Source organism: Fringilla coelebs (genome assembly GCF_963513975.1).
Source record: "Fringilla coelebs genome assembly, chromosome: 13".
In the NCBI taxonomy this organism is placed as follows: Eukaryota; Metazoa; Chordata; class Aves; order Passeriformes; family Fringillidae; genus Fringilla; species Fringilla coelebs.
The window spans coordinates 5,885,292-5,912,711 of NC_140039.1; the positions used below are offsets into that span (position 1 = coordinate 5,885,292).

Sequence of the window (27,420 nt, forward strand, 5' to 3'; positions counted from 1 at the left end):
TATGAATAAGAGATAATGAATTCCAGAGACATCAGTCAGAATAATCCAGAGACATTCCCAAAGTGAAAAAATAGAACAGTACAGTGGGATTCATTCAAACACTCAACAGCTTTCCTTGGGAAAGCTCTGAGGTATAAACGGTCCACACATTTGAAATGATCTGTAAAATCCATATTGGAGATTTGTTTCCTCTTTGCTCAAATTAGCTTTTATTCCTATGGAGTCCTACACAGCCCTGAGCAACAACCAGGATCAGAGAAAAAGTGCAGTACTTGAAACAGCCCTTTATCTCTACAGTCATCAGTACATCACATTTCTAGTGAAAACGATTTAGGGAGTTAACAAAAAAAGTTTCTAGCAGTCACGCATTGCTATCACAAACTCAAACATGATAAAACAGGTGCTGCAACCCACAAGTGATGAAAAAACAGATGAAGTGGGCAGGGATGACAAGGCTGGAAAAGCAGTGGCAGCCTCTGGTTAGGACTGAAGCGTGCTGCTGGGCTGGGTGTGCAGTCTGGCAGCCAGGGAAGGGGCTGTAAGCGTCAGAATAGGTATGCTCTGGAAGGAGCATTCTAGAGAAAATAAAAGACTAAAGCTGGAAAAGTTCCATGAAGCCCAGGTTCATTAACTGGCCACCACTGAAGAAATGGATAAAGGATGTAAGCCATGTGGTTATTAGCTTTCAGTTACTGAGAAATATTCAGAAAACCAGCTTTTCAGGCTCTTTTGATTCCTTGAGGGCAGGGGCAAAGGTTGAAGAGCTGTGTTCTTCAACACTGAAAGCCTGTATCAAACAAGTACAATCTAACTCGAGACCACCTATAGGACAGTCTATACTAAGTGCAAACAAAACTGAGAAGAAATGAGAAAAATGCACCAAAACTGAAGACAGCACTAAAGTACCAGAATGTATAAAGAACTCCTAGAAGACTATGAAACTGAAACTACACACAAGGATAAACTCCACATACAACATGTATCAGAAAGACAAAAGCAGGTTAAACATGCAAAAACAGGTTAAACAAGTCACTGCTAAGTCTGAGATGATATCATCAAACACCACCAAGTGTGGATAACATTACCTTAACACTGGAAAGTTCTTAAGTTATTTGAGCTACCATCAATACATGGAAATCCTAAACAAAGCCACTAGTTTGCAAACAAACAGTAAAAATGTTACTTTTCTAATTGATATAATCACTATTATTTAAAACAAGTAATCAGTTTCCTCTTGGATAAAATGTTTATGCAGCCTGTCAGCCTTCCAAGAAATAGCTTTGAAAGATTAATAATCATCTAAAGCTTGTTGTGCTAGAAATATGCATGAGCCCATCCTCAAGGGAAAGATCCCCCCAGGATCCCCAGTGGGATCAGAACAACCACAATACCAGGAGGGGAGGAGAACAGCACAGCTGGGAATAGGGAGAACAAAGTTTTAACAGAAATTATTAAAATTAAGCTTTTTAAAAGCTTCATAATATAAACATTAGAGCACTGCATCCCTTCTTATGAATAAAACTGTCTGTTCCAAATATGATATTTATGAATGAGGTTAGTCTACAAAGCCATGGGACTGCAAACATCAGATGAGCACAATAAAATGAACCTCTTCATTCTGAAGTTGGTTAGATTTCATAGGCTAAAGAGCAGGAGATCTAAGGTGATACAGATGCCAAATGACATTTTGGAGGCAATATGTAGCTGTAAGGAGATATCAGGAAAAGCAGACTGGACACCTCCACAAAAGATAATAATTATACATCTAAGCACTCAGAAAGCATGCTGATATTGTGGCAGACAGAATTAAAGCTGAACAATCTGAAACCTCAGAGGCAATCTAGCTTTGCTCAGCTCATGGAAGGGAGTTTTCCCTTGTACCTAATGAATAAACATAAAAATACTTTATGTTAGTTTCATGTAAATTCTTTTTACTGTTCCTTGTTATTTTCTACATTTTTTAAAATTTATTTTTAATTAGTCATTACAAAAATATAAAACATAGACATGTTTCTAGTGTTTTAACATAAAATAAATTGCTGTCATTAGCAGCTCACAATGTTCTGTATACCTATATTGATCTTGTTTGCTTTGGAAAGAAAAATCCTGACAAACAACTGTGAGTATCCACTCGCAATAATATAGATGTAGATGATAAAGTACATAAGTCTATGATAATAGACTAGTGGAATAGTGGGAATGACCCATTTGGACATGACATACACACACTCCCTTCTGTTAGCAGAAGTTTGGAACAAATGTCACACTTCCTCCTGCTCCCCTGCTGCAGGGTCCTGTGAACAAAGTGACATCATCATCATCATCACCAGTCTGAGACAGAGTAACTGTGACCTTGTAACTCTTCTCTGTGTTGATATTGGGAATTCCCTTGTTTCTTACCTGAACTAACACTTCCATTTCTGCCACTTTCTCATTAGAAAAAAGCATTATGAGAATAAAAAAAAAGAGGAATGCATTCGTTTTTGTGTAAACATTTTTATAAAAGCATTTAAAATCAAAACAGCATCTTCAAATAGCACATGGCTGAAAGAATATAACAACAAAACAAACAACACTTGAGGACAACAATTTATTTTGAAGCCAAAAATTTTTTAGTAACTAGAAGAAGAGAGAAGCATCTGTTTTTAACACATTCTATGCTAAGAAAAGGAAGACTACTCTCAGTTGGTTTAGGTAGGTATATTCAAATACCTGCATACCCTTTGAAGTTATTAAAAATTGCAATTTTAAAGGAAGCAAATAGAGCATCCCCTTAGGCTCTGGCTACAGTGTTGGGACACAACGAGTTTGATGGTAAATTCAGCATGGGGAATTCCCACCTGAGCTCTACATTCCTGTCTCTGTGCCCTAGAACATCAGCCCTTCTGGACCAACAAACATTTCTAGGATCATGCTGTGACCCAGAACAGTTACCTAGTAACACTCAAATGTAACCTGCACAGCACAAGCCCACAAACACCTGCATTAGCCCTGATCTGAACTGCTCCTCTCCTGAAGAAGAGAGTAGGGCAGGTGGAACTAGGTGAGGATAGAAGGTGCCAGCTTACTTAGCACTTCCATCTTTCATCTTGTAACACAAAGGAGAACCCAACCTGTATCCTGGCAACATTTTTCAGCTGTTAAAGATGATTACTGTGAATGAGCAATAATTGTCCATAGCATCCATCAAATTGTTTATGTATGGGACAAGCCAATGACATAAATATATTTATTGTCACCACATCCTTTAAATAATACAAGTAATTGCAAATCGACTTGTTTACTTCTTTATATAATTGCTTTCCCTAAATTTGAAGATATTTTTAAAATTCTATCCTCCTTGCAATTTATACTTGTGGCTTGTTTTCATGATGGAAATTTTTTTGGCCAGGAGACCATATTTAACATACATTAAATACCTATTAAAACTAAACAGCCACATAAGGCCTTCTCCCTACCAACAGCTGGACAAATCCCAACCCTTACACAATCTCCCAAGGGGTGACAGCCAGTGTTCTATAACAATGTATTGATGCCTCAGGTTTTAGCTTTTATAGTTTTCAGATTCTGTACTGCTTTAGTGTGTAGTTCCGAGCTTCATATTAAGGGATGGTAAGCTCTCTTCACAGAGTAGCTGGACAAAACAATTCTTCTCCTAGCTTGGGACCAAGGACTACCACCCAAATTTCAGGCCCAAGAGCATAAACAACGTGGACTGAAGAGAGAAAAACAAGGATGGGACTCCATAACCTAAAGCTGTAACTGGACAATTAACTGCAATACGCAAATGGAGCAGAACTTAGAAAAGTGAGAGACCCTGTGCCCAGTCGTGCATTTTGGGACCATTTTGGTTCATCATGGGTATAGCCCTGGCTGGGCTCTTGTGCTGCCCAAGGTGGATCCATTGAGGCCTTTGAATAAATCCCCCTTTTATTCTTTAACTCTGTACTAGGTCAGCCTTCACAAGGCATCAGTATATTCCCAACCCCATTCACTCACCACTTTCATCAAGTAAGTCCTCCTCGTCATCCCCATCATTGTCCTCCTCCATCGCCTCCTCCTCATCTTCCTCCTCCTCCTCTTCCATATCCTCCTGCTCCAAGTCCGGGTCCAGGTCCGGATCACTCCCTGAGATTGACTCGTCTGACATGATTCCCAGTGGTGCTCCTTGTGCATTACCTGCTCATGTTCTACCGTGAGGCAGCCCTGCAAGGACACCAAAGAGGAACGTGAGCCCAGCAAATCCCAACCTTTGAGCCTCAAGGCTCAACATCACAGCAGCATTACTGCACATAAAAAACCAAATCAGCCTTTTAAATAACAGACTTAGATATCAGACAAAGCACAAAACCCTGCAGAGAAAACAGATGCCACAAGAAATGGATCATAACGATACAGGCCCAGCATTGAAGAATCTCCATCTCTTCATTGTTGTCCCTGACATGCACACAGCAATCTCCTGCTGGAAGATTCCTGGTATCAATGCCTGATTATTCAGAGATGCAAAAATTAATAAATTATGTGAATGATTTCAGAACACTACCATCCAAAAAGGAAGCATACAAAAAAGGATCAGTGTCAGCATCCCCTCTGGTTACCTGTTACCCTGGTCTCTGCAAACACCATCACAGTGAGCAGATGAAGCTCAGAGACAGAAAGCCCCTCCTGCCTCAGCTGTACCCCCTGCAGAGGTCACCCACCTCCTCATCACAGCCTGGCTGAAGTCTCTGATCCAGCCACACAACAAAAACACTGTTACCTTCATAGTTCAGGCAGAAAACAAAGATCCAGTTGTAAAGGTTGAACTCCCATTGTAAAACAGGGCAGGAAGAAAAGTAAACACAAAGAAAGAATGGATCAGACAAAATTTGCATTTCCTTTCTCTCAAGGACAAGAACTGGGGCTGGCTGTGCATAACTTCTCTGTTACATCACTCCAGTGCATTACAGCAGAAATTGTGGTAGAACACAAAAATAAAGCCTCAAGAGAGGACCAGGGCAACCACAAAGTCACCAGTTTATCTGTTCAGATCATGCACTGTCACTTCTGGTCAGTGATGGGTACTCCTGAGCACTCCTCTTCCATACACACAGAATGATCCTAGAGGAGCTGTGTAATATGGATGGAAAGAAACACAACTACAAAAGGAAAATAAAGAAGGCATCTTGATCTTAAGGAACATAAGCAAAGGATGTATTCAAAGATCAAGCTGCAGAAGAATTACTACCCACACATTCTCCAAAACCTTTAAAGAAAGATGAAGAAAACATTTCCTCATCACTCACTTCCCACTGCCCCCTACTTATACCACACTTCCACTGTAAACTATAAAATGTTTGAGAACTAATCAGCCACTTAAAAACAAAAAAGAAAAAATCTAAACCCCAAACTTCTAAGCAGATAAGGCAGTTCAAATACACTTAAAATTTCATTCCATTTAACACTTAAATTTCATTTTAAGCTGTGTTTCAGCAGTTACCAGATTAACTCTTGGCTTTGGAACGGGAAGCCTTTCACCACTCAGTCCCAGGAGCTCTTTACCACCAGGCAGAGACAACTGAAGCCCCTCCACTAGTACACGTGTCACACAGAATAAGTTGGCCTGGTCAAGCAGATGGCAGAAAACGCCAAAACTGGAATTAGCTCAAGTGGAACTGTGCCAGTTTACACAAGCCAAAGATATTAATTCAGCTTCTGTGGTCTGCAGGTACAAGCCCAGTTGCTGTCAGGCTGCTGCAACATGGTCACCTCCAGCATCTCTTGTTTTCTGGTGTCTGGTGACTTCAGTCAAGGGCTGTGTACACAAAGCCATCTATTATCAGAAGATTTTCCTAACAAATGTTGTGCTAAAGTCTATGTCGATTTCAAAATGAGGTCTATTTCAAAACAGTGGCTTATTTTTTCTTTTACATAGACTCAACCAAGCAAGGAAACACAAATACTGCTAATACAGCAGGAATGAACTCTCCTCCACAAACAGCAAAAGCAGAAGTTCTGTAACGTCACTAAATGCTCCAGGTCAAAGAATGACACATGATACAGTTTCTCCCATCAGTATCCTCCTGTGTGTCATCCTCTCATGTCCCCTCATTTGTCCCAGAACCTAAAAATATAAAAAACCCAAATCAAAACACAAAACATTCTCTGAAAATTGTTTAAATGCAAGGTTATGGGTCCCTGTGTCTTAACAGATAAAATCAAACCCAGTGGAGAGCAGCTCTCCCTCAGACTGGAGCACAAAAGGGCTCGAATTGAAGCTTTATTTTTCTTTAGCAGTAGCTACACGTTCTGTATAAGCCAACTCCTGACACCCGCTCGGCAGCCCCGGCCATATGCAGGAGAGTTAAACAGAAGCTTTTGAAAAAAACTTAACTAAATCTTGCAGAGCTGGATGAAATAAAGATGGTTAACTCCTCCGTGCCCACTGTCGTGCTGCCGTTTATCTCTGTCCCTTCCCTCCCTCGTGCTGGGTCCCGGGAGGGCTCCCGCCCTGCCTGGTGGCAGCAGGTACGCGGTGCTCAGCCCAGAGCCTGCCCTCGTTTCTCACACCGATCTGACCCAGTTTGGAGCCTCCCACCAAGGGGAATTACACAACGGGGCCAGATTGTGGCTGCCGCTACTGTTTTATGGCTGAGTTATTCCAACCTGCCCCATCTCCTGCCTTTGCAGACGCAGGCACTGTGCTCAGTGTTTAATCGCTGCAGGAAGGGCACTTTGCGAGACATAAACTGATTACCTGACAGCGGCCCTCCCCAGCTGGCCCCGAGCGGGATAGGAGCCTCAGGAGGGTTACAGCTCCAAGAAATCCCAACCAAACCCTCTGCACCACCCTTACAGCAGATATTCAGCCTTCCAGCACAGTGCCTTAACAGTGGTGAAGCTGCTGAGAAACCGAGCTGGGATCTTAGGGGGAAACACTTGGAAAAATTCCTCTTGCTTACTCAGGGAGGAAAAAAGAGCTGTCATGTTTATCCTACCCAGAAGTTAAACCCTGCAATCAACTGCACATCAAATTAACATCCAAGACAGCCTCTCTCATGTATTATGTCCCGTCTTTCAACAAAGATAAAAATAGTTCTGAAGTTTTTTGGGCTTTGCTTTTTTAAGGTAGAACACCTCAGATAGTAAGTAAATGCCATGTGCTGATGACTGCCTCCTCCTCAAGCCTGCACAGAAAGGAGACCCACTTCTAGGTGAGGAAACCTTGAGAATTTGGACACATTTCTGTTGTGCTCACGTTTTTCTTTCCCTCTGCAAAGCTTTAAAATCACTTCTCACATATAAAGCTGAGAGAGAAATGTGAAAGCAACTTTACCCCTTCTACACGATAGTTGTTCACAACAGGGTTGTGTATGCCATGAGCCAAACTGTTAAATAAAACAGCAATCATCAGGGGATGTGGGGACTTGGGGCATTTCTGTCCATCACTTCCATCAGAGGATCCACTAGCACTGTAAATACGAAACCATTATTTAATTAACGATTACAGACACCATCAAGTAAAAAGCAAGGATGCAGGACAAGGCAGAATAGAGTCCTTCCTCACTTGAGGAGAAGGAGCAGGGTTCCTCTGTACTTATAGAAAGCCACAAAAGCCAAAGTGACTTTACAGAAGTTCTTTGCCCACTACAACACGAGCGATTTAGGGACAGGACATGCTCATTCCTGAGTACACAAGCACCCCATACAAATCCCTTCAGAAAGGGCAGGTTTAACACTAATGCTGCTCCAGTGCTGAAGAGTAAAGAGGATTCCATCACCTCTCCAACCTCCAGCCGAGCCCAATATCTGGGACTCATCAAGATTTGTCCCTTAAAGCCTGTTTTGTAACCAAGACTTCACACTGGCCATTGTGGTGCAAGGCCACAGAAACAGGATCAAGCACCCTGGCAAACTGCAAGAGGATTTGCACAGATGGTTTAATAAAAACAGGTATTTCCAAGTCTGTACTGCATAACACTCTTCACTGTTACACAGTCATGTTTTATGGCAATAATAATTTTCTTTTCTTTTTTTTTTTTTTTTTTTTTTTTTTTTTTTTTTTTTTGTTTTGTTTTGTTGGGCAGCAGAAGAGTAAAATGGTTGATTGGGGCCATAAGATTCCTCTCAATGCACTCAGCTCACACACACACACTCACACTGGATGTGCATGAAGGTAACTGCTGGTTCCTCGAGGCAAATCTCATCTGTGTGTTAGACCATTACTAGCATAATTTTGGTACCTCATAGGCAGCCTTCAGTATCTAGCAGAACATTACCATAAAGCACACAGCTGCATGAGTAAAGGAACTATGAGCTTAAGCTTCTCTATGACAAAAAGTCTTATAGGAGTTTGCAAGCGGTAACTTGCAATGTTACTGCAAAATAACAATTAATAGTTCTCTGTTCCACTTCAAAATCTAATAAGAAATAATCTGAGATCAGTGGCTTTGAACAGTTTGATTCTAACAAACACTAGAATTTCTCTAATTTACATTATGCAATATATTAAAACCTCTATTAAATTATCATGTAAAAAATGGTGTCAGGGGAATCACCTAAAAGGATAAATATTTTTTCAAAAAGGAGCCAACAGTTATACTATAGTAGCCCAGCAGAACCCTGTATGCTTTAAACAAAGCAAAGAAGTGTTTACTGAAAAAACAAAAGGAACTTATTCCCCCCAAGCTGCATTTAAAGCCATCTTTAATTGATACTTCGTGATTTAAATCCCTTCTTCCTTTGCAGCCTGAGACTGTTGAGAGTCCAGTTAAGCAGTTTCTCTGCTGTGACTCACAGCTAACTGGTGGCCACACACTGCTGGCTAGGAAGGAAGAAAACAATTCTCCTCCTTCATTTTATCTTGTTCAAATCACAAACAAACTAAGGAGCATTGATCCCCTCTAATTGATGTGTTCTCCGCAGGAATATTAAACTGCAGGAAAAAGAAAAAGAATCATAAATTGGGGAGCATCTGCTTGTCCTGGACCACCCTTCTGAGGAAGGCAAGTGTGCTTCTCCCCATTCCACATAAATATTGAACAATGGATCTAGTCTTCATCCACACTGCATGCGAGTATTAAGGAGCCCACTGTGATTTGTGGGGAACAGGAACTGAGAGCAAAAAAAATAACAGATTGCTTTTAGAAACACATCCGTATATCAGTTCTGAGAGAGTTGCAGGACCTGCTCTTTTATTCTCTCCAGGCTAACAATCTCCCTCCTAAAAGGCACCACAAAACTAAAACCAGCCTGAAACTGGTTGTTCCCTGACAACATGAACAACAAAAGCTGCTGCAAGAAAGTGTGGGAGAAATGAAAAAAAACCCAGAACAACACAAGAAAAAAACCCAAAAAACCCCATAAAATCAACCCATAAGGAAAGAAAAGAGAGAGCTAATCCTTCCCCTCTGCTGACATGACAGTGCTAGCTAGCACTGAGAATGTGACAATGAACATTACATAAGGCCTGGCTCCCACTGTGATCCGAACAAAAAGAGCCAGCGTGAGTCAATGGCAGCATCTGCAGCTCCTTACACAACCTGAGCATCCAACACCTGCTGTGGGAGCAGCCACAGGGCCCTTCTCCCCTGCACCTCGGGAGGGATGTGGGAACACCCTACTGCCAGCAGGGGCAACGTTTTGTGATCCTTAAAGAAAACCTGAACTCTCCATAAGATGCCAGCACTCCCTTCCCCACAGACTTTGTGAGGTTTTTCACCTCTGGACACAGCCAGCAGAAATGGGCAAATGCTTTTGTGCTTGTAGTTATGTATGTATATATAGATAGGTATATAATTATTTGCCTGATCACTGATGCGTTGCTTCTAAGGGCAATTTTGTCTAATCATATTAAAGCAGAAATTGACTTCCTATAAGTCAACTCTCTCCTTTCAAATACTCAAAATGTCCTCATCATTGTCCTCACCAGTGAACAATCACATAAGAGCAATTTGTTTGTTACTGCATAAAAGTTCAGGCTACCTGAAGTAAGAAGCATGTGATCAGTTTTGCTTCCAGTAATTACTGACATCTGGAGTAACACTATCACAAAATAACAAAAAAATTCTCTTACTTCACAGAATCTCCATCAATATTTTTAGCTTTGTCAAATTCTATATAAATGGCACTTGCATTACCTGCTAAAGGAAACTCTCCTTCCCTGATCACTGTTTCTTTCAAAGCAAATAGCATTTCAATGTAAAAGCCACTTTTGAATGTGTTTTTACATGTTTTGCCCATGCTGCTACAGTTATAGAAAAAACAACCATGACCTGTGTAAGGAGTAAAACCCTAAGAAAATATTTCAAACGGTGGAGAAAACTCTACAGTGGGGCACAGTGTGTCAGGATTCCAAATTACATTCAATACATTTTATCCAGCAGATTAATTTGGGAAAGTCTTGCCTACCTTGCATTAATGATAGCCATTCCCAAAATCCAGAAGATAAGTTTGAAAAGTCAGCTCATGGGAGAGGTGTGCCAAGCCTTCTCTTCATGAACACCCAAACTATGCCAAGATGTGAGCCAATTCCCAAGCAGGAAAGATAGAGATAACTGGAAGATCCTGCTGGAATTTAAGCTCTTGTCATACATAGGTGCCAGAGAAGAAGTTATGTAATAAATCAAGACTAAATTACATAAACAGAAGCAGTGGAACAGAGAGCAGTGAAAAGGCATGGAGCTATTCCCCTCACAAGGAAAGATCAGTCACTGTCACTCTTTGAAGACAAGCTGTGGCTTTGGTCATTAAGGTATGCTAACACTATGGCTCACCTCCTTGAAGGGTATCCCTCAGAAACAGGGATAGCTCATAAACAATGCTTTTATCTTTCAGGATAAGGAAAACTGCAAGTTTTCCAAATGTTAAAAGGTCTAATTTTATCCTATTTTCTCAATACCACCCCATCCACACACACTCCTCTCTTTGCCTCCCAGAGAAGCACATTTCCTTACAGGAGAATGATTCACTGCCTTCAGCTGTGTCCCTGCTCAGGAAATGAGCTTTCCCATCAGCAGCAGCCCAGGGCAGCCCACCATCCCCTGTGAGACAGACACCAGTCACATCACACACTGGCATCACCAGACTACAAAGTCAACACAACTTAACTCTGCCTTGGGTCACAGGTCTGCATTTCAGCACAAAGAATCACACAGGTCTGGGAGCTTGGTTTTGATGCCTCATCCTTCTCCCTCTTCAAAACTGGTCTTAAAATCTGAGGTTCTGGTTTATGTAGTTATAGAAAAGGAAGTATTCCACAATGGTTTGTTCCTCTTTATTCCCTACCCCACCTCCAGCAGTGATAATTACACCAGGGATGAGGAAGTATTACTTATGCCACCTACAGTTTACCAAAGAAACTTGAACATGAGCAAAAACAAGAGGAAAACAAAAAACTCATCCTGAAGTAGGAGGAAATGGAAATAAACAGTTTTGAACTCATGTGATATGATGATTAGCATATGTTAGACCCAATTTGCTGCCAAGCAATCAGACATTAAACTAATTTTTATTGGATTCCAATGTAGATTAAAAATCTATTAAAGGATTAAAAACTGTCAGAAACTTCTTCCACAGTCATTCTCTCCCTGCAACACTGCACAGTGGTGAAAAAACTTAATGTTTAAGTGCCACTTTTCTGCTAGTTTTGAGAACAAAGTAACCAAAACCTCTTGATTTTTGCCTTTCCCACTAAACAGGTCCTAATAAAACACTTACACTGATCCTTCTCTATCCTGCACAAATACATCAGCTCTAATAACACTGACACTATAGGCAGCTCACATGGAAAGCAACTGGATGAAAGAGCCTCCTGTGGTTCTGTCCTTAGTAATGGAAGCACCACTTTGGTTCTGCTTTGCTGGCTGAAAACTTCCCAATGGTTTGGACAGGCCTGAAAGGGAAAAGAATGCAGCTTACTGTCTCTCCCCACAGAGCACAAATAACCCAACACACTGCTGAGGGGATCGTTTGGATACACACAAAAATCACCCCAATGGAGATAATAAATATTATTTCACAAAAGAAACAGAGCTATGAGTCTCATGATATGCATATTATATGTTTAGCTTATAAAATTGTGAGCACACGACTCTACATATTGGAGTTTACTTCCAAAAGAGCTTTAAAAGCAGCACAATGCAAGCTGGGCTAAGGAGGTACACAAATATTAGCAGGAAGATAATCTCTCCTGAGGGACACCATACCCTTTTGGTAAACATAACCAACTGTCCTGTCCCAATTCATGCTAAATACGATATTAGCTACCAACCAGCACAAGCACACACAGTGTTAAGCCAGGAAGGAGCAACTGAGAAGGGACATATTAACAAATTACTGTAAAATACCATATGACAAATCAGCACCACAACAATCATCCAGAGAAGTAGCTGCTGGCTACCAAACATAGCTCTTTTAGAGTAAAAATGTCACTACCTCCCAAGTGTATAAATTGACTTAACTTTTGTAAATGCTAGTAATGTCTTTTGCAGTACTTGTTCCTACCAAACACACAATACTGTATATTCATACCCACACAGAATCCAAAATGTTACATTTCCAAGATTCAGAAGCAGAATGACAAAGAGCACTCGGCTGTGATGCAGCCAAAACCCACAACCTTCTGGGTATTCTTTCTCTCAAAGTTAAGAGCAAGTCTCAGTCAAGTGCTTTCCCCAAATGACCACTTCTATCAAAGTTCATTTAGCATTTGCAAATTCTGCCTGACTGGCAGCTGTGCCCAGTGAGCAAGAACAGAGGGAACAGCAGGAAAGCCAGGTCTTTTCCTGTCCTCTTGACCTGTTACTATCCCAAGTGAAAGCAACCATGTGTCGTAAGAAGACACCATCCCTATGCTCAGATACTGTTACCTTCCCAAATACAACAGGAATGGAATATCTTGCCTCACCACTATTTACCTCCCCCCCTTTTCAATTATTAGATAGATTATTGAATTATTAGTCTTGAATCATAGAACTGTTTGAGTTGGAAAAGAGCTCTAAGATCACTGAGTCCAACCACTAACCCAGCACCATCAAGCCATGTCTCCAGGTGCCACACTGACGCATCTTTCAAATCCCCCCAGGGCTGGTGACCTCACCACTTCCCTGAACAGCCTGTTCTGGTGCTTGACAGCCCTTCCAATGAAGAAATCTTGCCTAATATCCAATCTAAACCTCCCTAGCAAAACCTGAGACCATTTTCTCTTATCCTGTTGCTCTACTCCTTGAGAGTAGAGACCAACCCCCACCTGGCTACAACCTCCTCTCAGGGAGCTGCACAGAGCAATAAGGTCCCTCCTGAGCCTCCTTTTCTCCAGGCTGAGCCCCCTCTGCTCCCTCAGCTGCTCCTGATCTGACTTGTGCTCCAGACCCTCCCCCAGCTCCCTTCCTTTATCTGGAGAAGCTCCAGCATCTCAATGTTTTTCTTGTTGTGAGGAGTCCAAAACTCAGCCCAGAATTTGAGGTGCCTCACCAGTGCCCAGCAGAGGGGACAGTCACTGCCCTGGTCCTGCTGGTCACACCAGTGCTGGTACAAGCCAGGTGCTGTTGGCCTCCTTGGCCACCTGGGCTCATGTTCAGCCCCAGGTCCTTTCCTGCCAGGCAGCTTTCCAGACCCTCTGCCCCAGCCTGTAGTGCTGCAGGGGGTTGTTGTGGCCCTCCCGGAGATCAACACTCCTGCTCAAACTGGTGTCACCTGCAAACTTACTGAGGGTGCCCTTGACCCCCTCATCCAAGTAACTGATGAAAATATTAAATAGGTGCGACCCCAATCCCAAACTCTGGGGAACCCCACTAGTGCCCAGCTGGATGAGGCACCACTCTCCACCACTCTGGACTTGGCCAGTTTTTTTGCCCAGTCATTTAATTGAACTTGCTCATTCACCTATTGGAGAAATTCTTGGTTATTATTGATTTGGGCTGAAATAAGAAATTTTTTTAACTACAATTCTTATCTTGATGGGAGAGTTTGGGTACAGTTAACAGCATTCTTTAACAGAGAAAACTAATTACATTGCACTTCCAAAGGAGATTTACTGGCAATGCTGTAAAATCTCAATCAACTTCATTCACAGTTGTCCCCTTGCTAGGAATGAAGGAGGCAGATGATAAAAGTTAAAGACTTTCTTATCACAATAAAGGGATAGATGTTCACAAAGAGGCAGAGTATCTCATTCTGTTAAAATAAGCATTTCACTGACCAGAAGTATTGATTTAATTGAAATAAAAGATCTCCTCTCTTGCTTTTTGTGAGTGCTATGGTAAGTACAGGAGGAAGGAAAAGGCACCTCTAAACAATTTTTTGTAAGGGAGAAAAAAAAAAATTTCTACAGAATCTGTATGACTAAGCAGATCGCCCACTTCTCCAGTGTTCTCTACTCATTATCTGGGTCTTACTTCTCTCAAGCAGTTGACTATTGCCACTAGAAAATAAACAAATTCAGATCACAGACCTGAACCACTCACATTCATTGGAGAAGAGGACGTGAAGTTACAGTTGACAGAAACTTAAAAATGCTGGCTAGGGTGAATCTTACTATGCATTGTCCAGAATTAGAACTCCCCCCCACCAAAAAAAACCAGCTTCCTGAGGAAATTCTTCTCCAGAGGTAAGAGGACCACATACCAAGACTGAGGGAAAAATCAGGAAAAAAAATTCTCTTCTGGGATAACAGGTTTTCTCCAAACATCTGATCTCAAATGCACTCCTTCAATTCCAAGTCTTCTCTATTCCATGCAGCAATCACCTTGACACCCAGTTTTCAAGGCAACTGTTGCTCCCTATTTAGAGCCTGTGTTACACTTCATAGCCAAGCACAAAAAGGCACTGGTCTTGTAAGGTTTATTTCTTGGTCCTGTTCTCTAAATTCCTTGACGCCTACGGACAACGAACTTAAAATCCAACTGATGTCACCACTTCTCAAACAAGCTCTCAATTTAAGAAAATATTCCTTGTTCCTGCTATCTCCTACACCCCAGCATCCCCTAAAAAGCAAGCTGATTTTCCTTACTTCCTATGCCTGGAAGTTTGGTTGCTGAGGTGCATTCCATAACCCGGGCACTTGTTTTAAGGAAGAAATATACAGCTTTTGCACTAATTCAGGAAAGGAGAAGCCACAGCCAGCTGCCTTTTCACACAAGTGTTAAGTAGAAATGCTGCAAAAGTAATCAAACCTCTGGGCAGTTACATTACACTGGGAATGCTGCTCCTTTTGCTTCCATCAGAGAGTGATGCAAATAATAAATGCAAAGACTGAATAAAAGAACACACTAAACAGAAGATGGCAACCAAACACGATGCTAAACCCACCAATTAAAGAGACAGAGACGTGCCTTGACACTGACAGAGAGTTTTCAGATTTCACAGGCACCAGAAGGGTAATAAACATTTGGCCTTGATTAAATTACCCATTTTCCCTCTTGCTGACTGCAGCCTCCCAGGCCTCAGACACATTTTCTGCAGCAGCTGCTCTTTTCCCAACTCACACGCTGCTCCCACACCGTGCCAGTACAACCCCTCTCTGTGCCTGGACAGCAATCTGATTCAGCTGAAAACCTACCTGGAAGCAAAATTCAGTTCCCAAACGTGATCTACCACAAAGTTGCATGAACAGCTTTGCGGGCACAAAGGGAAAAAAAAAAACAGTGAGAGGGTGAGAACATGCAGCCCTGAGTATGGGCTGATCAAACCGGGATCACTGTCACCAAGGCCATCCTCTAAGCAGGCAGACACTGCTCCAGTGCAGACAACAGACAGCATTTGTATTTGAGAAAGTGAGATGGTCCTTGTGATAAAGCTTTCTTGCCTTCAAAACTCCAGCCCAAAGGATGGTGCATGTAGCCAAGGCAAGGTAATCTTCTCAATTGTCTCCTTCTTTGAGTAGTCAAGGCATCACTATGTGGTTTGTGTAAACTGGTTCTGAACTACATTTTGCTGGACTTCTTCAATTGATAAAACCAATGCAACTGCCACTCAAAGCACAGAAGTATGAAGTACAGCATGCAGTCAGACACCCTTGTTGTGCACATCTCTCTCCCCACAGCAAATACTCTTAAACTGCCCAAAGCTCAGAGCAAAATACACCTCCTCATGTAAATCCTTAGCATGCAGCATCTTAGTGAGAGCCTCTGTAAACAGGTCCTTTCAATTACACATGGGCACCAGAAAAGGCAGGATAAGGCTGTTTTAGAGAACAGGAAGATAAGCTGCCCCAATCTAGAGACACTGGTAACCCACACTGACAGAAATTTCTCTGGGTCAGGGCATGTCCCCTCCTAAATGCACTCAGGGGGACTTGTTAAAGGAACACCTCTATGGGGTGACAAAAGGAAGTGATGCAATCTGCACCATGAGAACAAATGGGTATTTTCTTGAACCTCATGAGAGGAATTTACTTTGGCCATAATGACCTCCCCCTTCCTGAGATCAAGGGCCGATTTTTACTACTTCAATAAGAGAATCACTTTCTTTAGCCTTCTGCCTTTCTTCATTTTGTTGTTATATCTTATTATGTGTGGGATAAGTAGATATTCCTGGGCTGTCCTAGAACATAGACCTTTCCCCAAAATGCAACCAAGAGCCTCTGTGGGGATCTGGCCATAAATACATACAGGTGTATGTAGCCTCTCATGCACATCCCCTGTGTTTGCCTTGTGTTTGTTTCACCCAACACTTGAACTTCACCCAAACTGTTCAGGGAGACATAAACACCCTAGGCATGAGGTCTTCAAAGTCTTCTCTCATCCTTTCTTCTTACAGGAATGCAGTTGCCACTTCAGAGACCACTGCTGTTGGTCTCAATTTTCTGACACAAGCCACAGGTAAACTTTTTTGCATTCTATAACTTATACTATATAATGTCACAGCCAAGCATAGATAAAAGTGAGAAGTGACAGGTCCCCTCAGCAACCATTAGAAAGATACCTGTCTGATATAGGATACAAGAGGAGTTCCAGCACAGTAAAACCAAATGAAATTAAAAAATCTGAAATCCTAATCTCCTGAGTTCTACAATCTCCTCCAATCCCCAAAATCTTGTATAGACTCCCCAACAATTAACTCTGTTCAATCTTCCCTGCCATATAGCAACTGCAAAGAGAATCCAGAAGAACATTGTGGGGAGGGAGGGAAGGTAAAGAAACTGTTTACTTATAACCACTTCTGTCTCTCTTCACTGCCTTCCTTCTCTTTGTCAGCAAAATGGGTCAGACAAGATAACAGGAAGGAGAGCAAGAAATGCAGAGGAGACACACTCCCTCCAAGCTGCAAGAAAATTGAAAGATAAACAACTTCCCTCAACAGAAGGATTTACCTCTAAGTCTTCCTGCACAGGCCAGCCCAGGAGTGCAAGAAAAAGAATACAAGACCTTGCCAAAATAATAAAATAAATCTTAGAGGAGAAAACATAACACTTGGCTGGAAAATGCTACAAGGTCAGCAGGACAGCCTCTTCCAGTGATAAAAGAAGTCACTTCTTACAGTGCTGACCCTTCCCCAAATCCAGATGTCCTGAACAGACAGATTACATCTGATGCTTGCTGGAACAAGGGTTGGTGCAGGCACACATGCCCTGCAGAAGTCAAGGGGCTGCCTGGGGAAAGGACACCCAGGACAATCTGCCATGAACAGAGCATCCAGCTCCTGCACTTCCCATGGCCCTTGCTCTGACACATGACTGGGCACACACCCATCCTCTGATGGGGAAAGGATCAGGATGTCTGAAAAGGTGCCTACCAGGCACAAGCTGCTGTCACAGCCAGATTTGCTTCCATTGTGCTTCCAGAAGGGTTTAGGAAAACATCCCAAACCACTTGTCCGCAGAGAACCCACAGACAACCAGTAATCTCCCTAATGGCCAAGGCAGGAGAGGACCCATGAATTTTTCCTCTCTACATCCTTCACTGCTTTGGCAGACAGAGCACAGCAGAAACCATTCCTCTGGCGGACAAGAGACACACTGATTTCATGCTACCAGAGACACACAAGGCACAACATCCTTATGCATCCACACCCAGCTACCTCTGCCAGCAAGAGCACATGCAATTTCTTCCCCCAAAGTAAAACCAATTTCTACAGAATGTAAAGACTACTCACTACTGGAGTAAATGTCTTCAGAGCACATTATGAATTTTTTTTTAGGAAAAATAGTGGGAAAGATATACCAACCTCTTCAGGAAATGAAACAGCCACCCGTCCTTCCACATACAGCCCCTTCCTCTCCCCATCACCAAAGATGACAGTGCTTCCAAAAAAAAAGATCACAAATATTTGATTTCATTTAAGTACATGGTGCATACAAGCACATTTATTCCCTCAAGAGAAAATGTAAACTTAATAGATTAAAAGAGAACAATCACCACCATCAGATCCTTTGACTGACTCTAGCACGTGCAGGAAGAGTCTGAATGCTGGGTGAGATGTGTTTAGCAAGTGCCAATGCTCCTGGACTTGTGTGGTGGCAGGTACACTCATACATTTACAGTGCATTTCCTCACCCATATCTTCCAAATGAAACTCCATCCTGACTTGATGACTTCTGGAGATATCCTAATTTTCCTTAATACTTATAAGCATCTTCCTAATGTCTTCAGTGGTTGATCACATTCACCGTTAACAATCTGTGCCTCTTTCCTAATTTGAAATAATCTTTTTAACTTCCAGGCACTAGCTGCTATTGTATCTTTTTCCACTAAATTAAAGAGCCCTTTGGTACACAGCCTATTCTGCCCAAAGAAAATTGAGAAACTTTTAAATACCTTGTGATAAGCTAAACTGATTGAGCAGTTCAAGAAAAAGTTTAATAATGAGCAGTTTAATCCCTGAAATAACATTGAACACTACATCCTTCTTGTCTTTGAACATCTCTTTAAAACCAACATGAAACCTTGTCAAAATACTCTGCAACTGATTTCACCTCTCTGTCCTCATTCAGTATTTCCTGTTATTAGGTATGTACGTTAGTATTTAAAAATTAATTAGCTTATTTTAAGCTCTGAGGACTCACTGCCATATATCTGCTCTTCTCCTGCCATCCTTTCCAAGGTCACTGGTTTCTGGAAGCACAATCCTGTATTCTAAACCTACAGCCTCCAGTCTTTCCCATAACATGCATAACGCGCCTCAGCTCTATAAAAACATTTGGCCATATTAAACCCAGTTACCCAAACAATTCAGAGGACACTGTACAGCTGCTGCTCCTTCTTCATGCTTCACCACTCAGGCACAACTTTTACATAATCCACAAATTTGAATAGCTCTAATTTCATGTTTTCTTCCAGGCCACTGACAAAATTACTACAAAGCTCTGGACCTACTACAAATCCCTGAAAAAATCCTCCATTCATATTCTATTTTCCACATCCACTGTTTTTAATCCAGTTGTTGACTCATAGATCATACATGAAACTGTATCTGTTGAACAAGATTCACTTTTCAACAACACCCTCATTGACTGAAGCAGTCATGGGAATACAATTACCACACAAATCCCATTTGTAAGTATGTGTTTGATACAAGAGATTTAATTAGAATTTTTTGATCTTCCAGAGCACTGCTACTCCCCAGCCACATAACAGTCTCTTTTGCTTCACTAATTTTGAGTAAAATCCCACCAGCAGCCCTCCTCAATCAATTTCTTTTGGAACAACATTCCATTTTCCATGTTGACTCAGCAGGCAGTCGGAGCACCTGTGCTCCACTATCCACTCCCAGGCTTTGACAGGTCCACGGATTTTGCTTGGTTTGGTTGGTTGTTGTTGTATCAGCAACAAACAGAGCAAGTCACATAAGATCAATACATTTTAACAACTTATTTATTCTGGATTCAACAATTCCAAATATAATAACCCACACTTCACTGACGCTGATGATCTGGGTAAGACTGGAGAAACTGGAGAAAATCTTTGGTGAATTACCTTGTCTATAAAACGTCATTCCCTAGTTCTGTTGGGCTAGAAAAGTTCTCTTCACAAGAATTTTAGATAAAAACTTTCACTGTGAAGAGAAGATAGTACAAGTCAAAATTATGTTACTTCCACCATGTTTCAATTCCTTCCCATCCTGTGGTTGCCCTACAAACTCCTTGTACCCGACCAGCCAGGTTCTGCACTTCTGTTGCTCAATTCTGCCCTTGCATAGCTCCACTTCTTTGGTAATTAGATCAAGCTGGTTTGCCACAGAGAATAGTAAAGTTTTTTGCCAAATCACTACAAAACCCCTTTAATTGCTTTTATAAGTTTAGTGCCTCTCTTACATAAAGCATGTTGTTTTGCAGTTGACGCGACCAAAGTCCTCCTGGTTCAGTGTAAGTTTCAATGTATTTGTAACCCAGGAAAGCACGTGGGCTTGTTGAGCTTTTCCACCTTTGGTTTTCTACTTATCTGGCATCCACCAGCATAGAAACAGTCACAATGGCAGAAGAGAAATTTTGCTAACATGGTCAATTCTTGGCTAGCTCCTCCCAGTACCATTATGTGTGCACGTGAAGAGAAGGAGGAGAGAGTAATTTAAGTCATACCAGCCAGCACCTAGTTCATCTCATCAACTCTCTTCTGCCTCAAGGAGGTGCCCAAGAAGCAAATGGTAGCTGCACTTTGCAGCTCGGAAATTCCTCTTAGGATTTAGGGCAGTAGTAGAGGGCACAGTTTGTATGGTCTGAATGCTGCACTCAGTGCTTATACCACAAGCTGCACTGATTGCATCTAACAGATTTCTTCAGCCTGGTTTCAAAGCAACTGGCTAAAAGTCTTCCCCTAAAGATTTCTGCATCTTTGAATGAGTTCTTCATGAAATTATTCAGCACTTTTCCCCAGCACAGGATCAATAATTCCCCCAGACAAGCGCCTACCAGCCTTTACATCTTTCCCGACGCTTGAATAACTGACTGTCACTAACACCAAACTTGGATCATTCTTCCTTTCTTTCTTTGTGCATTTCAACTTGCAGATACACTCTCAGAACAGCAGCTTTGGGACAAGCTGACAGGCCACCCCAGAGGGCTTTAAATCACTGCTCCTACTTTCAGGTTTTAGAGCACACTGAAAATGCTGCTATGAGGTCTAAGTGATGGATGTAACACTTCAAGTGAGTCACAGAAACCTTTGAAATGCCACAGGATTTTTGGAGGTGTCAGACTGACCCCAACTCCAGCATTACCACTGAGTAAGAGCAAGATTTCAATTACTGCAGCTGCTCTGAGATTGCAACAGCACTGAATCAGCCTTGCTCACAGGACTGCACAGAAATTCTGCTACTCCACATCAGGCATAAATTGAGTCAATACCGCATCTGACCTTTAAGAATTTCTGAAAGGTTATTTTCTATACCTTGAGATATTTTTCAAAGTAACAAATCTTATTGATATTCTTATGGAGTTTTACATCTGCATGAATGAAATCAATATATACTTTTTCACCTTTTTATTCCCCCTCAAAACTAGTTTCAACTTCAGGTATACCAATTTTGTCATCAAATGTGCAGTTGGCATTTGCTGGTTATCACATACAAAATACTGATCAATAACTCACTATTATTTAGAATGGCACGCCACCAGCAAGCTGGTTTTAAAATATGATGACTTAAAAGAAACAAACAACAAAATAATACCACCACATTCTCAGAAACTCAACCAGCTTCTAAAGGTGCCTATTCAACAAATTTTACCTTCTCATACCAGCGAGAAGCTAGCTCCTGTAATTCCACCTCCTTTCTTCTCCCAGCATATAATGACGCTTGATTTCATCAGCTAATTCTGTCCCTTTCTCAAACAACAAATGGTTATTTATTATTTCATCATTCCCCTTCCTCTTTAAGATTGTTTCTTAATAAGCATAAAGCCCTAAAAAATTAAATGTGAGGATTCTAAAAGTTAACAAGAAACAAAATTTTCATTCATTGTTTCAAATTACCTATCAGATTCTACACAAGTATTCTGTGCTGGCAAAAGTACTCAATAAGCACTGATTTGGGTGGCAGGGCTCTCTATAAATTATTTTTATATAGCTAAAATATTGCTTAAACACAACAAATTCTTGTCTTGAGATGAGCATTCTCTGAAGCAAGTTCAGCTGTAATTAACTCAACAATCAGGTAAATATAACGCAGAAATTATTTTGTGTAAAACAGAAAACACGTCTCAAAACTATACCTGTACCAAGGATCTAGGAAGAGTAAACAGCACTTAATCTTTGCAGAACCTAAGTTCTGGAGAATTAGGTTTAAAATAAGATACTTTGTTAACAGTGAATATTAACTATTCCACAGTTCTGGGCACCCCCAGTACGTAGCAGGCACTGATCAACCAGAGTGGGTTTGGTGAAGGTCCACCAAGATGCTCAGAGGGACAAAGCTGTGTGAAAAGAGGCTGTGGGAGATCCAGAGTGGAGAGGAAAAGGCTCTGGGGAGCTGACAGCAGATCTGCTGGACCTACAGGGGTTCTGTGCACAGGGGCACACAGCAGGACATCAGACACAAACTGCAATGGTGCAGGTGTGACCTGATCTAGAGAAAAGGTCTTTCCTTTCCTGGTGAGGACACTCAAGCACCAGATCAAGGACACAGAAACTGACAAACCTTTGTCTTTGGAGCGTTTAAGACCTGAATGAACAAAGTCCTGGTCTGACCTTGGTGTACATCCCACTTTGAGCAGCAGGTTGGACTAGACACCTCTTGAGGTCCTTTCCAGTCTGAATTATTCCCCAGTGTCAACTTGGATCCCAGAGAACACCACCATGTCCTGTTACAGATTTACTATGCCAGGTTCTACCTTTCAAATCTTCACTAAAATGCCACCACTATGGAGAGGACACAAACCCCTTGCTGCTTGGTTCAGCTCCCCACAAGAGCACGGGTTCCCTCCCAGGATCTGCAATAGCCTTGAGTATCAAATCTGGAATTCAAGAGATTTTAGAGGTGCAGAAGTTACTACTGAGTGTAGAAGAAGTGGAACCCAGTGCCTAAACATTCAGGGCTTTTTTGGGAGAAAGAGGTGTTTACTCCAAGGCAGAAAACGTCACACATCCACAACAGCTCTTCCTTAAAGTAGCAACTGCATATTTCTTGAAAATTTCACATTCAGCACCTACTCTTAAGGAACAACCCCTACATTCTGACGCTGTAAAGGCACAGGGTAAGAAGCTGCATTGTTCTCTCTGTATAGTCAGGGTGTACAGCTCCACACCTGGGATAAGAAGCCTCACTTAGCAAACCAAAACCATGCCAGCTCCCACCAGGAGCACCTGCAGTGGTCTAAGCAGACTGCTTTGTTTTTATTCTTCTGCTGGGTGCTGCTGCCCCTAGAGTAGAGCTACTTAAACAAAGGCTGTTTATTCTAAATTAATTGATTCTGCATTGAAGCACACAGAGACCACTCACAAACCCATTACTCTAAGTCAGGAAGGGGAGCTACCACCTTCAGCCAGGCAGCAGAACATCTCAAACCAACACAGAAGTTTCTACAGTGGTTTCCTATAGGCTAAGTGATTATTCACCAATTATGATGCTTGCATAACCATACAAAGGATATCCAATGTTAACAGTTACAAAGACAAGCAAATGTAACCATCTTATTAGCATTTAAAAAATAAAGAAAAAAAAAGAACTGTTACTTCCTTTTACTCTTTGGGTTTTTCCTGTTTAGTGTTTTGGGTTTGGGGTTTTTCTTTTTTGTTTCTTAAATCAAAATTCCCCCACCTGCACACAGACTGGAGGGATGTAGTAAAGTTTTTAAAGCACCAGTTTTGTACCAATCGACTAAGAGACAGGAGGGGATTTCAATGGAGTTTGCAAGCATCTCTCAAATGTGAGCACTGAAACATACAGCCACCCAAAACCCATCCTCGGAGGGAGCAAGTTAAAAAGCTGGAGACAGGATCCGGAGAGGGGTAACAGGATCAGCAGCACCAGCTCGGCACACCGAACCTTCCCCTTCCACGGCTCACAAGCAAGTCTCACGCAGACAATAAATTATGACTTTGCATGTCTGTTTACCCGTCCCATAGACCATGTTTACCGGTCCCACAGATCACTGCTGCTGGGCCACAGCAGAGCGTGACAGCCGCCGTGCCCGGGCTCCGCCGGGCACCGCCAGGCCCTTCTGTCTCAGCACCGCGCTGCCAGCACGGGCGGAACCCCGGGAGCCACGGCACCCCACGGGGGGCGTGCGCACCCCCAGCTCCTGCACAATCAGAATCAGAATCACAATCCACCCCGCTCAGGCCCTGAAGCTCGGCCAGGCGCGCCCCGGGCCGCCCGCCCCGCTCCCGGTGGCGGCTGCAGCCTCAGCCCCGCGCCCGGCCCCGCAGCCCCCGGCTCCTCGCCCCGCACCGGGACCCGCCCCCCGGGCGGCCCGGCAGCACCGCCCCTCCGCCCTCCCACCCCCGCAACGCTCCCGGCCCCTCGGACCGCGGCGGCCGCTCCCCCGCCGCCCCCACTCGGCGCCCACCGCGGGCCGGGCGGGCGCCCCGCGCACACCCCCGGCGGGGCGGGCGGGCCTTCGCCGGCGTGCCCCTGCCCGGCCCGCTCCGCTCCCATTATGGCGGCGGCCCCGCAGCGCTGCACTCTCACCTGGGCGGCGGGTGGGGGCTGCGGCCCGGCGGCCCCGGGAGCTCCGGGAGCTGCGGCCGCCCCGCCGCCTCCTCCCGCCTCCGCCGCTCCTCGGGCTCCGCCGCCGCTCGGGGCCGCCCCCCGTCGCAGCGCCCGCCTCGTCCCCCGGGCAGCAACAGGCGCCTCCGCCGCGAAGGTTCCGCAGGGCGCAGAAAGGTTCCCCCCGGCCCGAGGGTCCCGGGGCTGGAGCGGGATGAGGCGGGATGGGGGGCCCGGGCGGCTGCTGCCGCTGCCATGGGCTGTGAGGAGAGCGACAGCAAGGGGCAACCCCACACCGCCCGCGGAAAGCTGCTAATTAGCCCCGGGACCCGCGGTCATTAAGGCTGAGTAGCCTCGGGGGCCTCTCCTCCCGACGCCTCCAGGCAGCGACAAGAAGGAGCTCTTAGCTCCGGGCCTCGGCCCATCAGGGTTAAAGCCCTCCGCAAGCATAAAAACCCATCACGCTCCCAGCCCCTGCTCTAGCGCTGGGCTCTTCTCAGGAGAGAACTTTATTTCTCGCACCCAGTGATACAGGACCCATTTATATTCACCTCTGCTGCTCCCTGTTCTCCTGCCAGGAGCCTGGCTCTGCTGCCTCCATACCCTGCCCACAGGCACTGGCGACCATCGCTGAGCCCACCCAAACCCTTCTCCAGCTCCACATTCCCACTTCCCTCAGCCTGTTAAACCCCAACCTTTCTGCAGCCTCCCCAGGGTTCTTTAAAATGCAAAGTCTCACGTGCCGGGGGTATCCAAAAGCGAAGGCAGCGTTTCAGATAAGAGTGCTGAGGAAAAGGTGAGTTCCTCGCTCATCCCCATGGGCTGGCTGTGGTCCCACAGACTGAGAGCCCAGCGTGCCCTCTGTCACTGCCAGGACACTGTGCTGACACCACACCGAGATGCTCAGCTTGCACAGCAGCCTGAGTTCTGTATTTTCATCTGTCACAGGGAACAAAAAGCACAAGTCCAGCAAGGAAAGTGCCTGTCTGGCTCCCCCGTGCTCAAATATCCAGAGCAATAAAAATAGAAGTGGGAGACTGGCATCTGGGCCTGGGTATGTACTGGCAACCTGAGCATCATCAGTGCAACTCAGCTGTGAGTCTTTCAGGGGCCTCCTGGGTTTTGGGGAAGCCAGAGCTGATCCAAAATGAAAAGGTTACAGCACCACAGAGCTATCTCACAAACAGTGTGCCCCAGGGTACTTGGCAAAGGCACGAAGGGATGGCAGTAAACCTTTACCCTTCTGCCCATCTAGACACTTCCAAATCCTCTATGGGACCTTCTGCTGTTAAACCTGATATGAAAGTCCAGATTTTCCTTCCCTGCTTCAGACTGCCACACAGGGGAAGCCTTCAGAGAGAAGGATGGTGGCGGAGACCTCAGAAGCCACAGAACAAGTCCAAGTTAAAGCAGGCAGAATGCCCCAACAGAGCAGGGAGGAGTTTTTATGGGCTTTTAATGTGTTATGCTTCAGGCATTTGCCCCACAGCAGCAAGGACAAGCACAGCCCAGCTAAGGGTGGCTGCTCCACAGGCCAGACCTCTGACCACTCCAGCAGCTAAGCACCTCCTCCTCATTTCTAAAAGAAAACAGAAAGCCTAGAAAGTTAATCTTGGTATCTGTAGATGTACAACCACAAGATACCGTGTGACTTTCACAGCCCTCCAGTCTTTGCAGCAGGACACCCATGTTGTCTGTGTGGACACCTTGGGCTGGGTCTGCACAGGGAGCTGCCTGCACAGTCCCTCTGCAGAGCTCATCCCTTCACACGGCTCCACGTCTGCCACACGTCCCCAGCAGGCAGCTCGTGCTGCAGCCTCAGGACACCCACTGATGCCACCAAAAGCACTCAGTCCAAGAAGCAAGTGGGGGTTATGACTGCTGGTTTGCAACACTGAGGCTGGAGTTGCACCATCCAGAGAGAACTGGGGTAGCAAAACTCAGGTGTTATTTCTCAAGGAAATACCCTCAAGTCCCACCACACACAACAGGTCTGGCTCCTTAAGCAGGTACCAGCTGTCCTTTACCATCTCTGGTGGAGGAGGATTAGTTTGTAGCAATGACTCCTCCTAGAATAAGTAAATAAAGAAATGGTCAGAAATCTTCCAGGTGGGATCAGTGGTTGCCCCATAAATTCAGTGGGGCAGCCGCCTACACAACCCTCCAAGTGCTTTTACAGCCTTTCACACATCAGCCACCAACAAAAGTGCTCAAGAAACAGCCAACACTGTTCCTCAGGCCAGTGGCTGGTTGCTCACCACAACGTGTGATCTCTGCCCTTCCCTCATGTCCTGTGCCCCAGCTGAATACAGCAGGGCACCTGCAGCAGATTTTGCTCTGAGCTGGGCAGGCATCCAAGTATTGGGAAATTCCTGTAGCTGGGTGTTGAGAAGCACCAAAGCAAAGGGGCATGGAGCACTCCTCCTGCTTTGCCAAACTCTATTTCAGTCTCAGAGTTGACACTTAGCTTTTCAAACCCAACCAAGGGAAGACCCATAAGATCTGAAGAGCAGTTGATTTTGGCCTGCAGATCAGTATGTGGGGGTGGAATGTGGTCAGCTACAGAACATTCCCCACCTGGGGGGACATTCCCCACCTGGCTTTCTAGAAAACCCCACTGCACTGGGTCTCCTTTGGAGATCCCTGCACATATCCAAGGGACAGCACAGCCACACCTCTAGGGGTAAATAAAGCTGGCTGATTGATGCCCTACACCTGGATCCCAAAAGAGCAAGGCAGACATTGTCTTAATACAGGAAAGGCCATCAGATCTCAAAGCAAGAGCTTCAACTTCTGACTCTTTAAATGCTCATATCATTTACAGTCTGAATGGGGTTCTTGGGCAGTATCAGTTACATGGAT

General features: G+C 44.0%; 1 protein-coding gene across 2 annotated transcripts in view; it reads right to left on the reverse strand.

Moving 5' to 3' along the window:
- RAD54L2 (RAD54 like 2) overlaps positions 1 to 24,661 on the reverse strand; it is a 68,056-nt gene extending 43,395 nt beyond the window's left edge. For both annotated transcript variants that reach the window (XM_084214569.1, XM_084214568.1), the window contains exons 1-2: positions 24,541 to 24,661; positions 4,000 to 4,206 (exon numbers count right to left, since the gene is read on the reverse strand). In XM_084214569.1, coding sequence (XP_084070695.1) covers positions 4,000 to 4,150 — 151 coding nt within the window. In that variant the 5' untranslated portion in view covers positions 4,151 to 4,206; positions 24,541 to 24,661. The remainder of the gene's footprint in view (positions 1 to 3,999; positions 4,207 to 24,540) is intronic.
- Between the last annotated feature and the right edge of the window lie 2,759 nt (positions 24,662 to 27,420).